This window comes from Adelges cooleyi, unplaced genomic scaffold (genome assembly GCF_023614345.1).
Source record: "Adelges cooleyi isolate 19-005CV unplaced genomic scaffold, UGA_ACOO_1.1 ACOO_flye_CR_arks_rails_tigmint_CR_PRNA_574, whole genome shotgun sequence".
Lineage (NCBI taxonomy): Eukaryota > Metazoa > Arthropoda > Insecta > Hemiptera > Adelgidae > Adelges > Adelges cooleyi.
In genome coordinates this window covers 10,558,402-10,572,186 of record NW_026096268.1, presented here as the reverse complement: position 1 = coordinate 10,572,186, position 13,785 = coordinate 10,558,402, and the positions used below count along the sequence as shown (strand labels likewise).

The 13,785-nt window shown below is 31.0% G+C and overlaps 2 protein-coding genes across 4 annotated transcripts; both read right to left on the bottom strand.

The window, feature by feature from the left end:
• Window positions 1-707: 707 nt before the first annotated feature.
• Window positions 708-3,130, bottom strand: LOC126843298 (gustatory receptor for sugar taste 43a-like). Of its 2 annotated transcripts, XM_050580725.1 has the most exons (6): window positions 2,769-3,130; window positions 2,209-2,295; window positions 1,889-2,138; window positions 1,611-1,679; window positions 910-999; window positions 708-832 (listed from the first exon to the last, which is right to left on the bottom strand). In XM_050580725.1, exons 1-6 carry the CDS (start codon window positions 2,840-2,842, stop codon window positions 770-772), a joined length of 633 nt encoding a protein of 210 aa, XP_050436682.1. In that variant the 5' UTR covers window positions 2,843-3,130; the 3' UTR covers window positions 708-769. The 2 variants fall into 2 exon arrangements, with proteins under 2 accessions (XP_050436682.1, XP_050436681.1); XM_050580724.1 differs by lacking the exon at window positions 2,769-3,130 and having other exon boundaries at window positions 2,209-2,520.
• A 1,657-nt stretch (window positions 3,131-4,787) lies between these two features.
• LOC126842759 (DNA polymerase zeta catalytic subunit) lies at window positions 4,788-13,223 on the bottom strand. 2 transcript variants are annotated; one of them, XM_050579895.1, is made up of 26 exons: window positions 13,002-13,223; window positions 12,466-12,658; window positions 12,003-12,096; window positions 11,737-11,879; window positions 11,493-11,569; window positions 11,031-11,209; window positions 10,819-10,921; window positions 10,578-10,746; window positions 10,071-10,184; window positions 9,375-10,008; window positions 9,176-9,307; window positions 8,964-9,102; window positions 8,663-8,811; window positions 8,365-8,556; window positions 8,175-8,293; window positions 7,963-8,104; window positions 7,754-7,884; window positions 7,566-7,679; window positions 7,294-7,465; window positions 7,077-7,220; window positions 6,758-7,006; window positions 6,578-6,691; window positions 5,857-6,047; window positions 5,565-5,792; window positions 5,060-5,288; window positions 4,788-4,990 (listed from the first exon to the last, which is right to left on the bottom strand). In XM_050579895.1, the coding sequence occupies exons 1-26, from the start codon at window positions 13,156-13,158 to the stop codon at window positions 4,847-4,849; spliced, it is 4,452 nt and encodes a 1,483-aa protein (XP_050435852.1). In that variant the 5' UTR covers window positions 13,159-13,223; the 3' UTR covers window positions 4,788-4,846. The 2 variants fall into 2 exon arrangements, with proteins under 2 accessions (XP_050435852.1, XP_050435853.1); XM_050579896.1 differs by having other exon boundaries at window positions 10,819-10,918.
• Between the last annotated feature and the right edge of the window lie 562 nt (window positions 13,224-13,785).

The window sequence follows — 13,785 nt, the reverse complement described above, 5'->3', positions numbered from 1 at the left end:
TTTTTTTTAAGTTGATTATTTTTAAAGTATCTTTTGACATTTTTTTTTTTTTTTTTGTGATAAAACGAAAGAAAGTTTATAAATAAAAAAAATCAAATAAAAGATTTTCTTACAAAAAAATTTGGCATTTTATTTCTTTATTTTATTGTCGCTACCTTTTGTGTTGTATCAATAAAAAAAAAAAGTTATATGTACAAGTCCATAAATGAGTGCTGTTTAGATTTCAACACTACAATACTTATTTATTTTAAATCATTTAAAATTTTTGTTGTTTTGAGAATACATTTTTATCTATGATGTATGGAAGTATGTCAAATGTTATACATTTTCCATTTTACTTGCACAATACGGCTGCTTAGAAAATTGAGTATTTTTTTAGAAAAAGTTGTTTTACGATGGACCGCAAACAATTTGTATGGTACATCCTAACAAATATTTATTTTTTGTTATCATAAACCAGCACAGTAAGAAAGCACTATACTCGAGTGAGTAGTTTAGTAATTTTTTAATGTAATCATTTTTATATTAAATTTTATTCCTCAATATCTAAGACAATATTGATTGATAAAATATGGTATGTATGAGCCACATAGTAATTTGTGATTTGATGTAAAATAAATTTAAAACATTTTTCATAATTACTTATTTATAATAAATGTAAACTCACAATTTTTTAAAAGTCTATACAAAATTCAAATAAACGTGCATTGAAAAATTGAATAATTAGTCGGATTTCGAAGCATAAATTATTGGTTTTGAAGATTCTTCTTCAATCTTTACCCGAATGAAATTGTACTAATATAACAAGATAGGTCGCTCCGGCAGCTATGGCCTTAAATGATAAAATCGTGGACATTTCAAATAAAGAAACAAGATATTATTATTATTTTTTCGTAGGTACACACTTACCGATGTGATCAGATGTGTGTTTAATGTGAAAAAGTCACAAGCTGTAAACTCTATGCTACGATTGCATATTTGGTCTAAAAACAATTGTAACTGAAAGAGAAAACAAACATATACTGTTACCTAATTTAAGGCGGGAAGGCAGTGGCGGATTTGAGAGGGGGGGGGGGTGATGGGTTAAAATTAAAAAGTACCCTAACTGATCCTAAGTAAACTTCATGGCGTATTCAAACTGTTTTCAAATTACTTATCGGATCACTGGTTCGGCCTGGTGCAATGGACAAAAAAATGATGTGTTTTGACAAAAAAAAAAAGGGCCAGTATCGAATCCCCTTAAAATATGTAGATGATATTATTGAAAGATTTGCTAAAGAAAAAAAAGGCATTGATTTTATATTATAAATATCTGAGTATTGTACTTTACTTATTTATGTATTTGACATTTAAACAAACTTGTTGTAGCTATTTTCTATGAAAGTGTATTGGGTCAAAATTAATAATGATTAATTAAAAAATAACTAATCAAAGTAATTAATACATTGTAACATATTTTGTAGAAAATTAATAAAAAGTAAAAATCAGAAAAGGTAATTTTATTATACCTACAAAAAACGAAAATTCGCCCCCCCCCCTTGGACAACCCCTGGATCCGCCACTGTGGGAAGGTAATTATTTCAACATTATTTAGCTATAGAATTCTGAACCTCTTCCTTGGTGCTGCTATCCAAATATCGATTGTTTATATCGGTCACTAATGATTTGGCCTTGAGTGCCTGAAATCATGCGGTATTAACAATAATTGTTAAAATGTAGTAAAACCCAACCTTGTTAATTGAGGAGATTTGCATGCTGCGGCCTGTTTTTTGAGGAGTTTTGCATAGGCAATATTTTTAAGAAATAAGAAATTTTTTGATAAGTTTCAATCACGTTAAGTGTTAACTGTCAACAGCTATAACAGCTACCTACATACTGCTATACTCACTTGCTTAGCGGTAATGTTGGCCACCCATATAATGGTGAGAAACCTCAAACTGTAATAGATCATCCAACAGATGGCCCGCACTAGTTCGTCCTGTTCCTTTGGGCCGTTTGTGCCGACGACGTATCCGAACATGGCGAAATATATGTTGAACAGTATTTTCAGGAAACAAGCTGAAATCGAGCCCAGAAGATGCAGCTGGTAAGTCGAGTTCAACAGACTCACCATGTCGCAAAACTGACCGTAACAATATCTATTATGTGAAATAATAAACGCGTTAAAATGTCATACCAAAAATTTATGAAATCTAAATTTTTACCTACCTGTAAATTTCAATGGAATCGCACAATTTGTGTCCGTACGACAGTTCAGACAAAAAAGCCCGACACGTTTTCTTTTCCACCAAAGCCCTAATCGTATTGAGAAAGTTTTTACTTTGAGAAACAAAATTTTGCTTAAATATTTTTCGAGTCAAGTATATAAAATGTATAGAACATTTTATTAAATTGTCATTTACATAGGGGTCAATGAATGGAAGGTGGTAACCTGACATTGTTCAGGAACGCTATTTTTTTTTCATACTCAATATATAAATAACTACATTATGTAACCAACAATCAAAACCTTTTCCGACTAATATAATGTTTTTATTACACTATGACATGTGTATTTATGCAGTAAAATGCATTGTCAGTTAACACCTTTGTTGAAAATATATCATTTCCAATGATCAAAGAAAAATGCAGTTTCGGTTAAAAAATAGTACCTACGTTTTGATCTAATTCAATTTTTAAAAAATCATATTCAAGTATGAAAGACCTATATAAATGTCTAATTACTTAGTAATTATAAATAGTGATAGCTAGTCAAGTACGGTAATTACTCGCGCTTGAAGTTCCAATTAGAAGCGATGGTTCCGAGTTGTTCGTTGATGGTGCAGAACCTGTTGTCGAGCATGCAAGCGCACCGGATAAACTGCAAGTCGCAGCAGAAGCCGGACAGGTTGTTGGCCACCAACACCAGGCACCACAAGAGGCCGGCGGGGCTGCTGATGAACGACACCGTGTAAATGTAGTAGACGTTCACGGGAATGCCGATCAACGCGAAATATCATAACAGGCTCTTGTCGAACAGGCGCAACAGCGAAGTGGTCGCGTTGTCAGCGACGACGGCCCGGCCGAGCAGACCGTAATTGTTCGCGTTGGCGGCCATCAACCGGTCCGTGTTGTGCACCACCGTGATGAACGAGCTGATGCCGCGATGAAGGAACGCGAGCACGGCGAACCGGCTGCACACGGCCGACACGGCGATCATTATCGGGTTCAGGATCTTCATGGCGGTGGCCATCTGACTATTTTCGTCGCCGTCGTCGTCGTCGTGGCCGCTCGATCCGTTGCCGGAGTGCTCGAATTCCGGCAGCCTGGGCAGTTGCGCGGCAAACGGCGAGTATTCATACGTGTCCGGCATGTTCGAGTGCAGCACGTACACGGGCGCCAATACGCCGTGCACCACGGACACCGCGAGCAACACGGCCGAATACACGTACGCCGGCAGGGAAAACTTGCACACGGGACCACCGCCGCCGCCGCCCCGTTCCAACGTCAACGGCATCACGCCGAAAACTCGCGATATCAGCCAAATCCATCGCAGCGACTCGTAAACGCCACTCGGGCAAGACATTTGTGTTGTTTTAAAAAAAAATATTTTATAAAATTGTTGTACAAAAATATTAGCAACAATTGTTGTTTGTTATTATTCACCAAATTTGAGAATCGACTTGTACTCAATCAAAAACACTGAAAGAGAATGCTTTGGCCGGAATATAACAGAGTTGTATTTTTGCTAGTTTATTGTATATATATATATATATATATATTTATACAATTTGGCATAATATTTGTCAGACACGGACAATAAGCTGTCGTTGATTTTGTCAACCTACCCACCTAATTGCAATGACGAATGACAAATTGGAATTATTATAAAATATGATAAGCAAAAAAATATAACGAAATCAACTTGCACTTTGGCGCATATTGTATTGTACCGGAACTTGTGGATTTTATTTATTTATGATACAAAAATACAAACGTGTAATTCTGACAAAGTAGGCGAATTTTGTTCACTAATTAACAAACATACAACAAGTCTTTTTTTTGTTGTTGTGAGAAATGAATTTTTTAACATCAAAATAATTTTTCCATTTTCATAGTTGGATTGTTAAAGATTGGCGCCAATAAAGACCCTTTATAAACATTATTATAAGTAATAACAATGTAGTAGAGCAACAAAAATATTACTACTTTTTCTTTATAAAAATATTACACGGGCAATGAAGACAGCAGCAAGTCCGACCTTTTTTTGTGGTCAGTTTTAAAACTAAAAAATTAAAATAAATACATATTAAAAATATGCTGTATAAATAAGATACCTATTTAAAAAAATGACTAAGAATATTTGCTTTAAAACGGTTGTAAAAAGGCATTAGCTGATAATAAAGTGTCATCACAATTTTGAAATATTTCATAATATCATTCATCTGAAGAATAAAAATATATACCCTTCACTATTTTAACCCCGTTTTCTGAAACAATTTCAGTTTTAACAAATTAAAAGAGCTACTATTTTCTATTGACACAGTGGTTAAAACTGAAACATCTACCCCATTCCATATTCAACATAATTGCTATATGTTTAACTTGTCTGCTGTCAATTAGTTCTGATTGTACTCCATGAAAGTCAAAGTAAAAATGAAGGCTTATAAAAGAGCTGCGCTTCGAGTGATATAATTTACAACAATTTTAAATTTTCAAAAATAGGTACTATTTCTCCATAAAAATATATTACACGGTTTGTTAAATATTAACAAAATTCGATTTTTATTGGTTTTGACTTTTAATACAAAAATTCACAAAAAAATACAATTTCACTAAAATTTCATAAATAAAATATCACGCTTACTTATAAATTTAAATTATCCTTAATGTTATTAATGTACGAGTATTGTTGCATATCTTTCGAAGCTTGCTGGGTGCTATAGTAATTTTGGCAGTCCAAAGAGTTGCACTTCAACTCAACATTTCTACCACAGCACGAACGACAAATCTTGGGAGAGAGAAACCAAATTGTTTTAATATATATATATATATTTTGTTTTATATTTAATATACTTACCGTTTCCAAATCAGTTTGCTTTTTTGACCACTTCATAAGAAGATTATTCAGTTGTAAGACTAAATATTGAGGATTCTGTTTGCATTCATCGCAAAATCCATTCTGGGACAATTTATTACACAGAATACAATTAATAGAGAAAAAATATTGAGACAATGTGTGTTTTCGTTTATTTTCCAACGTTGTATCGGGAAAATGATAATGATAAACACGTGGCAGCTCCGAGTACCTACACACAAATAATAATAATATTAATTAGTAAGATATAATTTTAATATATATCATGGCCGTTCTCACTAATGCATAGTTTAACGATACTGATATTATGGCAAAAATGCTGAGAATGGCCTTTTCTAATATTTAGGCGATCCATTCACAGGGGACTACATAAAGTTCCAGACAAAGTTCACATTTTACTACTTGGTTTTTTTTTTTAGTTACAATTAAATGTGTAGCATATAATATAATTGCCGGAACTTTATACGGACCCTCGGGTTTTACTTACCACTGATTTATATCCACATTCAACAGCGAAAAACACCTCTGGAGCGGCGGTATTATTGCTCTCGATATATAATACTCTGCATTTATTCTGGCAGATTTATCTGTAAGAAAATTTCTCGGCGATTGCACAAGTTTTATCAACGGCAGACCTTTTGGTCCGGCCACGATAACATACGGAACTCGTTCTTTATCTCTAGGTTCAGCTCTCCTATCGGTTGCCGACAATTGCCTGAGAAATGATAACCACAAATTATTGATACACAAGATAAATTTATTTTCAGTTTGCTATATACTTGGCTAGTTCTAGAGCGGGCACACAAGCTCCTGGTTTGTATCCTCTTCTGCCTCGGTATTCCCTGGCAAAGAGGAAATCTTGGATATTTACATTTCCTTTGAATATTTTTTTAAACTGTTTGTCCACGTAACACCTTACTGCGGCAATATTTTTCGTCTCGAATAAAGTGCAAAGGCTTTTTTCTAAAATCTTAGTATTAAACATTAGTAACACATTAGTAACGAAACCACTAAGTTAATTTATGATTTATGTTAGGTACCCATGTAGGGTTGATCAATTAAAATATGTAAGCTCAAGTTATTTTTTGGAAATAATTGTAACTTTCCAAGTTTTTTTAAAATAAATATTTTTGTTGGTTATTTTACAATATTAAAATTTTCAAATAGATCAGTCAACATTATCAGTAAAATTATTCACGACTCGAGTTACATACGTTAACCCACTAAAGGTTAAAACTCTTTTTTTATTTTGCTTTTTTAAGGATAGTTCTAGGATTTAGAATGAAAATTATACGTACCTGCATGCCTAGAAAGTAACTATTAAATATATAAAAAGTTCAAAAGCCTTACATTTTTTTTTATCTATATATTATATTTAATAATTTTTACCTATTGCATCACATTTAAGCATATTTTATTTTTATAATAATTTCTAAAGCCCTGTGACACCCACTATCTCAGTATGCTTGCTTTTTTTTTTATTAGGTAACTACAGTTTACCTTTGAAACGGCTGGACAACCGTCACGTCGAACGGTTTCGATACCTTTAGCTTCATATTTTGGACGCTTTTGATCAATATTTTCATACATGTAACCACAATATCTTTTTTTTGTCTAATTTAAATAATAGAAATATTAATGTTTTTTTTTTCTCACAATAGTAGTTTTTTAGTCATTTACTTGCAAAATACACGGCCAATAAACTTTTTCAAATTTTAACTTTACTGGTACGGGATTATCTTTGGTAACAACATCAGCCATTTCATTTCCAATTTTAAATGCCTCTTCCTTAGAGCGACCTTTGAGCAACACAAAAATAGAATCTGTATCACCGTAGATAACTTGAGCGTTCCATCGGTCTGATGATTGAATTAGAGTGATTGCTCTCTCGAGAGTTTCACGACCTTTACTAACAACACTGTCGCCGACCTATAAAACAAAACAAATGGTTAGCAACATAGCAATATTTACGTACCTCAAATATGATCATAAATAGTACTTCAATGCTAGGCATTCTGCCCGAAAAGTTGGCTGCAGTGTAACCGTACGTTACGTTAGCTATTAACTTAAGACCGAGTTGTTGGGCGTTTAAAATCTTCCAAAGGTGTTTGTTGTTTTTTTGTTCTTTCATTAAGTTTTTCACCTAAAAATATTTATGAGGTAAACAAAAAAACTAAATGAATGAACAGTTGAATAAAATTTCTAAATATCACTACCATTATTCTTGTATCGAGAATTTCTTGTAACATTGTTGGCAATATCCCTTTGCAAATATTTTTCTTAACAAACGCTACTCCGCATGGAGAAATTGTTATATCATTGATTACGTTCAGCAAGGTTTGAAATGCCACTTTTAACGTTGTACAACCGAATTTAAAGACTTCAGATCTACAGGCAGGGTAAGAATTGTTAGTTTGTTGCGTTTCATTTACTTCAGTCTTTGTGTTTACAACAACATAATATAAATAACGTTTTGATTAATACTCACTTTCCAAGAAAATCAATACTCCCTAAACACGTTGAAAAACAATAGTTATAAGCTATTATGATTGATGGATATAAGCTTTGAAAATCTAGTACCACAACTGGATCCGTGTAGAATCTTTTCAGATAAAATAAAAAATTATTTTACATAGCAGTTTTTAATATTTTAAGCACACAAAAATAACCATATACTTGGACTGAGGCTCCATTATTAAAGGCAAGCTTTGTGGCGCATTCATTTCAGCTCTTTGCTTAATACTCGGGGAAACAGCAACAAAGTTTTTCTTTTTCGCAAGGCGTAACATCATTGACTCTACTCGAAACTAAAATAAAATAAAAATTATTTATCAATTCATTTATCCATTTATTTGAAATTAAAAAAAAACACTGTACTTTCATACTTGTGAACCTCTCGATAATACTTCGTAAAATTGTATTCCGAAAAGTTTTGCAAGTTCACTCGTTCGACCGATCAAATCAAGTTGTTGTAGAATGTTAATTGTACTTTCGACTTTAAATAGATAATGATCAACGGTCAACCATCTAAATATGTTGAATGTTATTATTTAATTTTATTTTGTAACTTACAATAATTAAGACTCTTAACCATTACCTGTATAACGAACTATTGTGATTCCACCAATACGATAGGGTCTGGTAAGAATAATTGGGCACCCTCTGGTTTAGTATTAGAAAAACCATATTTTCAAAAGTATAACTTTGAACAGCCAACTAAAAGTTTAAATAATTCCGAAAAATTGTGAATTAAAAAAAAAAAAACGATTTACCAATCATTTATTTACTTCGTGTCTAAGCAATCTCCAAATATTGAGCACGATTCTTCCTTTTAATTTTAAATCTATATTCATTGAGTCTTCGTTATTGGGATCGTGGTTTGTTTCATACTCCAATATTATTCTTGATAATTTGTTATTTAAATTACGTCCCAAGTGATTGCATCTTTGTTTCAAATAACCCCACGACTGCATTTCTATCTGAAATTTAGTAACACAAATTATTCAGTGACGTCAAAGTACTTATGACTATTGTTATTTAATGTAAGAATTAAAAATAGTAAAATGAAATCATTCAAATTTTTACCTCATAGCCACACAAAATTTCTGGATCCCAGTCGATTACAATTTGGATAAACCTATCCAACATCTCTTCTTCGTTGTGACATACAATTATTTGTGACTTAAAATGTGACAAGTCGTTCGAATGGTTTTTATCGTCTACTAAAATAAAACCTAAACAAAAACCAACTATTATTAATATTACGGTTTATTAATAACTCATAAAGACTTGTAATCTCTCCGAATAAAAATATGCTCTATCCTCACTATGCCCTAACAGTTAATCTCACTGTACAACTTTTACTTTTACATATTACCACAGTTACCTGTTGTCGACGGATTTTCTTGTGACGCGCTGAATACGCGATAAAATATTGCTTCTATGCTATCGTATTCTGGATCTGGATTAAAGGAACTTCTGGTTTGAGTATGAAGTTCCATGGTGAAAATTGTAAGATGATCAGTCTAATAGAAATTTTTTAACAACAATATTTTGTAAAATAATTACAAATTTATATTATCATCAACAACCTCTTACATTTTCGGTATCAATACAGAAGTTGTGAACACTTCCACATAACTGCATGCCATCGAGAATATTACTATCTGAACTATTGTATGTTCTGAACGAGTTAAAGAATTCAGACCGCGAATCGTTACTGTTATCTGCCTGAAAAAGATTAAGATTAATCATTTTTTCTTTAAGATTTCATCATACAAATTTTTATTTTACAAACTTTTAACGAATCCAAAAAAAGAGTGCTGAGTTTACGTTTGGATCGCAAACGTTTGTTTTGGCTGCACGTAGGAGTGCACGGCGAAGTGGTTTTACTTATTTGGCCTTGGCTCGTTACGGGAGTACTGTGATTGATTTTGTTCAACATAACAGATTTTGGAATCGACTGAGGACTAAATATATCTTTTTGATGGAATTTTTTTTTATATTTGTTTTTCGAATGACGTTTTTCTAGCCATTTCATAGCCATCGAATGTGTTGGCGCTTGTTTTAACGGTTCTAATATTACATTGGATTCGGATGCAAAAAAATTAAAATCATTAAACCCGGTAAAACTTATGGACAATAAATTCTTTCTAATACATTCAATAGCACTACTATCATTGTTGATAATATTGTTTTGATAGTAGCCACGTGTATGTTGAAATTTGTCCATGTTGTTCAAAGCATCCTCATAACTCGGAGGTTTTGTTATTGAAGTCCAAATTGTACTGAATGTAGTAAATTTCTCATCACATACAATATTCAGTTTTGAATTTAAATTAAAACTGCTATTGTCATTATTTGGTGTTTGACTAGGTGTCTCCATATATTGTTCGTACTTTGTTTGATCTCTGTTATTCACTATAAAAGTTCTTGAAAAACGAAAACAAAAAATACAATGACAAATACGTTTTGAAGAACAATATATACTAACCTATCTGAGACATTCGATTGCTGACTAAAATTAACTTCATCCGTAATAGTTTTGGAAACATTTTCTTCACACTGATTTGAATCAGTATTAACGTGGTCTGTATTTTGGGAATATCTAAAACGCAACAAATAAATAAAACTAAAATAAATTAAGTGAAACGTGTAAGTTTGCTATTTGATGTAATAATGTTGTATAGTAAAATTATGTATGTAGTAAAAAATAATTTTGGGCATTACTTAAATAATATATGCAAATAAATATGTACTTAAAATAGTAATAAGTTATTTCATATTTGGAATATTTAAACTAAAATGTAGGTATTTAAATAAAATATTATTGAAATAATATATTATTTAAAAATACATTATTATTTGAAAATAAAAATGCACTACAAATAATTATTTGATAATTAAATAAAAAATTCCCAAGTTTAGAAAATTAAATACTGTACAATAATAGCTACTGATTTGCATTAAAAATATTGTTTAATAAAGAAAAAATATGTACCTTTCGTGTAAATCTACTAAAGACAATGACATATCATTATAGTTCATGTCATCATCGGAATTTTCTTCTTTCTCACTTTCTGTATCACAAGTTAATTCGTGATTATCATTATGACTTTTTATTTCTTCGTTCATTAGCAAATTCATTAAATCTATACTTTGACTGTCCCCTAAAAAAAATATTTTGTTTAAATAAGTATTCACATCAAAATTTTACACAATATAAGAACTTCTTTACATACAAAATGGCGCTTGGGATTGGAAGGTTTGCGATAAATTTAATATTACACCTTCGTTGACACTAGCTTCTAATTCCGACGGTGATTTATTGACTTTTTTTTGCTTCTAGGCAAAAGTACAATTACATTAAAATTATTACTAACATATAACTAGTTACATGAATTAATAATAGTTTGCTAATAAATTATCTTGAAAAACAATTTATGCGTTTTACCTTTATTTTCTTTAATTTATTTTTTATATCTTTAATAAATTTTATTTCTAAATTTGACAATGACGTAGATTTTCTTTCTCCACTGAAAACTTCAATTCCTTTTCTTGTTACATTCAAGTCAGAAGTTAACTTATTAATTTGTTCTCGGATAGTGGCCAATCCAGGATTTTCTAATTCGCCTAAAATATGAAAAACATATGATTCATATAGTTCATTAAATAAGTAATTGGTTTTGTTGTTTTACCATGTATTTAACATCCACATTTGCACTGCAAAAATGTGCCGGTAAAAAAGCATAGAAATTAAAAGTGGCAGATATTTTTGTGATGCACACTACAGTTATTTACTTGTTCATATTTATTTAAATACTATCCAAATATTAATATTCTTTCCATGGACATTTTAATCAAACATTATAACTATTATATTTCATAAAAAAAATAATACAAATATTATTATTACCGTCAATTAGGCCAGGATTTAAAATATAATTTGCGTGCGTGTCCATTTCTTTGATACATCGACTCGTTTTTGGAATACTGCAAATAAAGAATGAATAATAATATTACTATACGACCGTGAAATTTTGGAAACAAACTGTTTAACACAATTACACATTAATAAATATACATTGGTGGCAGATTTAAAGGAGAGGAAAGAATATAAGATTTTGTATAAATAAATTATATACATATTATTACTATACCATTGATCGTCGTTAGCTCGATAACTAATATTAGATAGTCGGATATAATTCATTCCGTGAATATTAAAATCAATCATAAACTGCAAGTGAAAGGGAATGTGTGCTTCGTGAGGTTGAAATATGGTGTTACAAACTGCTCCATTCTATAAATATAAATAAAAAATATATATATATATTCCTTTCTTTAATACTTATATTTAAACAAACTTTAATTATTAACTTTTAATTAAGTGTACTAAGATATTATTTTAATATAATTTGATTACTTGTAATAAATCAACAGCAACCTTAGCTGAATACGGATTATAAAATAGGATCTTTAAATATTGACTGTTTTCACTGTGATATCCATAGAAGGACCTGTAAATATAACAATAATTTTCAAATAAAGTTATTGAAGCGTTCGATACAATAATAGTGTGTTTAACCAAAGTACACATACACAATTTGTTTTATCTATAAAAGCTTAAATTGCATAGAATATCACATTTACACAGTGCTCGAATTGGGGGAGGAGGATGCGGGAGAACTGTATACACTATCAATAGTTTCATAAATTGTCGCGAACCTCTACTAATTTTATAAGTGGCGCGTAGTTTTTCTAAGTAATAAAAATATGCCGAGAATGTTCTTTTTTTTTTAAGTAAAAACATCCTTCTAATTTTATTTTTCCAACTGAAGCACTGCATTTACAACATAATTGAAATGTGAATAAATGGCAAAACTTACTTCCCAGAAACTATTAAAATATTATGAATGTGCCTTGATTTTGAATTAGTAGTTCCAATAGCAAGGCATAGCGCTTTATCAAGACTATTTGCAAAATTGTACAAAATAGACTTGTCATTAGCTTCGAGCGATTCGTCCAATTCCACAAATATATATGGAAAAACACCGTGAATATGTAGACAGCATTTTTCTCCTATAAATAAAAAACAAAACAAAATATTTGTTAAGATGTATAAAAAACCACACAAGTTTTGATTCATATTTTATATAGAAACACAAAAAAAAGTTTTAATTTAATATAACAATATTAGTCTTGTCATGTATTTTGACCATTCTTATTATAAATTTACATAGCTTATCTGGTTTTATGTAAACTACATAGATGAGGTACCTACATATTTATCACCAATAAATAATACCGCCACCTTATAGGGCTTGGACTATGTTATATTTAAAAACGACGAGTTAAAAACCTTTATAGTGTTAACATTATTTTGCAATTTTAAACTTAATAACACATGCATTTTATCAAATACCTTTTATCGTAGATCCGAAAACTCGAAGGACTGGTACTTTAGTCACTTGTGTTGCCCAAAATTCGGAATATAAAGAATCGAGACCATCGACTGGGCTACACACATAATGGTCTATAGTCACTAAGCATACACTTTCAATCACTGGTGTGTTTTCCATTAATAATACAAATCTAAGTACAAAAAGTATAAATATTTAAAAAAATAACAGTAGTTTGCCGGGCTGCGAGCACAAGCCACTATTAAATTATCTGTTATCACTTATCACAATATTACTGATTGCAATCGTGACTGATAATAAATCGCCGCATCTACCTCCATACAGCTATTTATACAGCAACATCTTATAGCTATTTGTTGTAACTAAATAAAAACGAGTGTAGGTAACTATTTGATTTTAAAAAATAAATTCATAAGCTAAACAAAATATGACAGATTGATCTTGTCGCATGCCCCCCTAAGGTTACGATGCATATGGCAACTGATGTTTCAAAGAAATTTTTAACTACTTAAGTAACAAGTAAATTACAAAGTTCATGTGTTTTTTAACTTTTACAAGCCAGTAACCATAGGCGCAATTTCAATTTTTAACTTGGGGGGGCTTTTTTTTTTTTTTAAATACAGAACCAATGAGGGGGAACTGTTTCACATGACTTGCCCTCATTAGCCGTCATCGTTTATTTACATATGTACATATATAAATACTGTTTTGTTTTGCAAGAAAAAAAAACTTGGGGGGGGGGCTGGAATTTGTTTTAAATTATATATATATAAGTAAATTTATTTT

What these genes read in the sequence shown, in the direction of transcription:
- LOC126843298 (XM_050580724.1), bottom strand. Translation starts at nt 2,438, where the DNA reads ATGTCAGGTTACCACCTTCCATTCATTGACCCCTATGTAAATGACAAT. An exon ending in ATAGCAGCACCAAGGAAGAG is followed by an intron (nt 1,000 to 1,610) that starts GTTCAGAATTCT and finishes TTTCTCTTTCAG; the next exon opens with TTACAATTGTTTTTAGACCA. An exon ending in ACACACATCTGATCACATCG is followed by an intron (nt 833 to 909) that starts GTAAGTGTGTAC and finishes TTATCATTTAAG; the next exon opens with GCCATAGCTGCCGGAGCGAC.
- LOC126842759 (XM_050579895.1), bottom strand. Translation starts at nt 13,158, where the DNA reads ATGGAAAACACACCAGTGATTGAAAGTGTATGCTTAGTGACTATAGAC. An exon ending in ATAAATTAAAGAAAATAAAG is followed by an intron (nt 10,922 to 11,030) that starts GTAAAACGCATA and finishes ACTTTTGCCTAG; the next exon opens with AAGCAAAAAAAAGTCAATAA. An exon ending in CACAATAGTTCGTTATACAG is followed by an intron (nt 8,105 to 8,174) that starts GTAATGGTTAAG and finishes CAACATATTTAG; the next exon opens with ATGGTTGACCGTTGATCATT.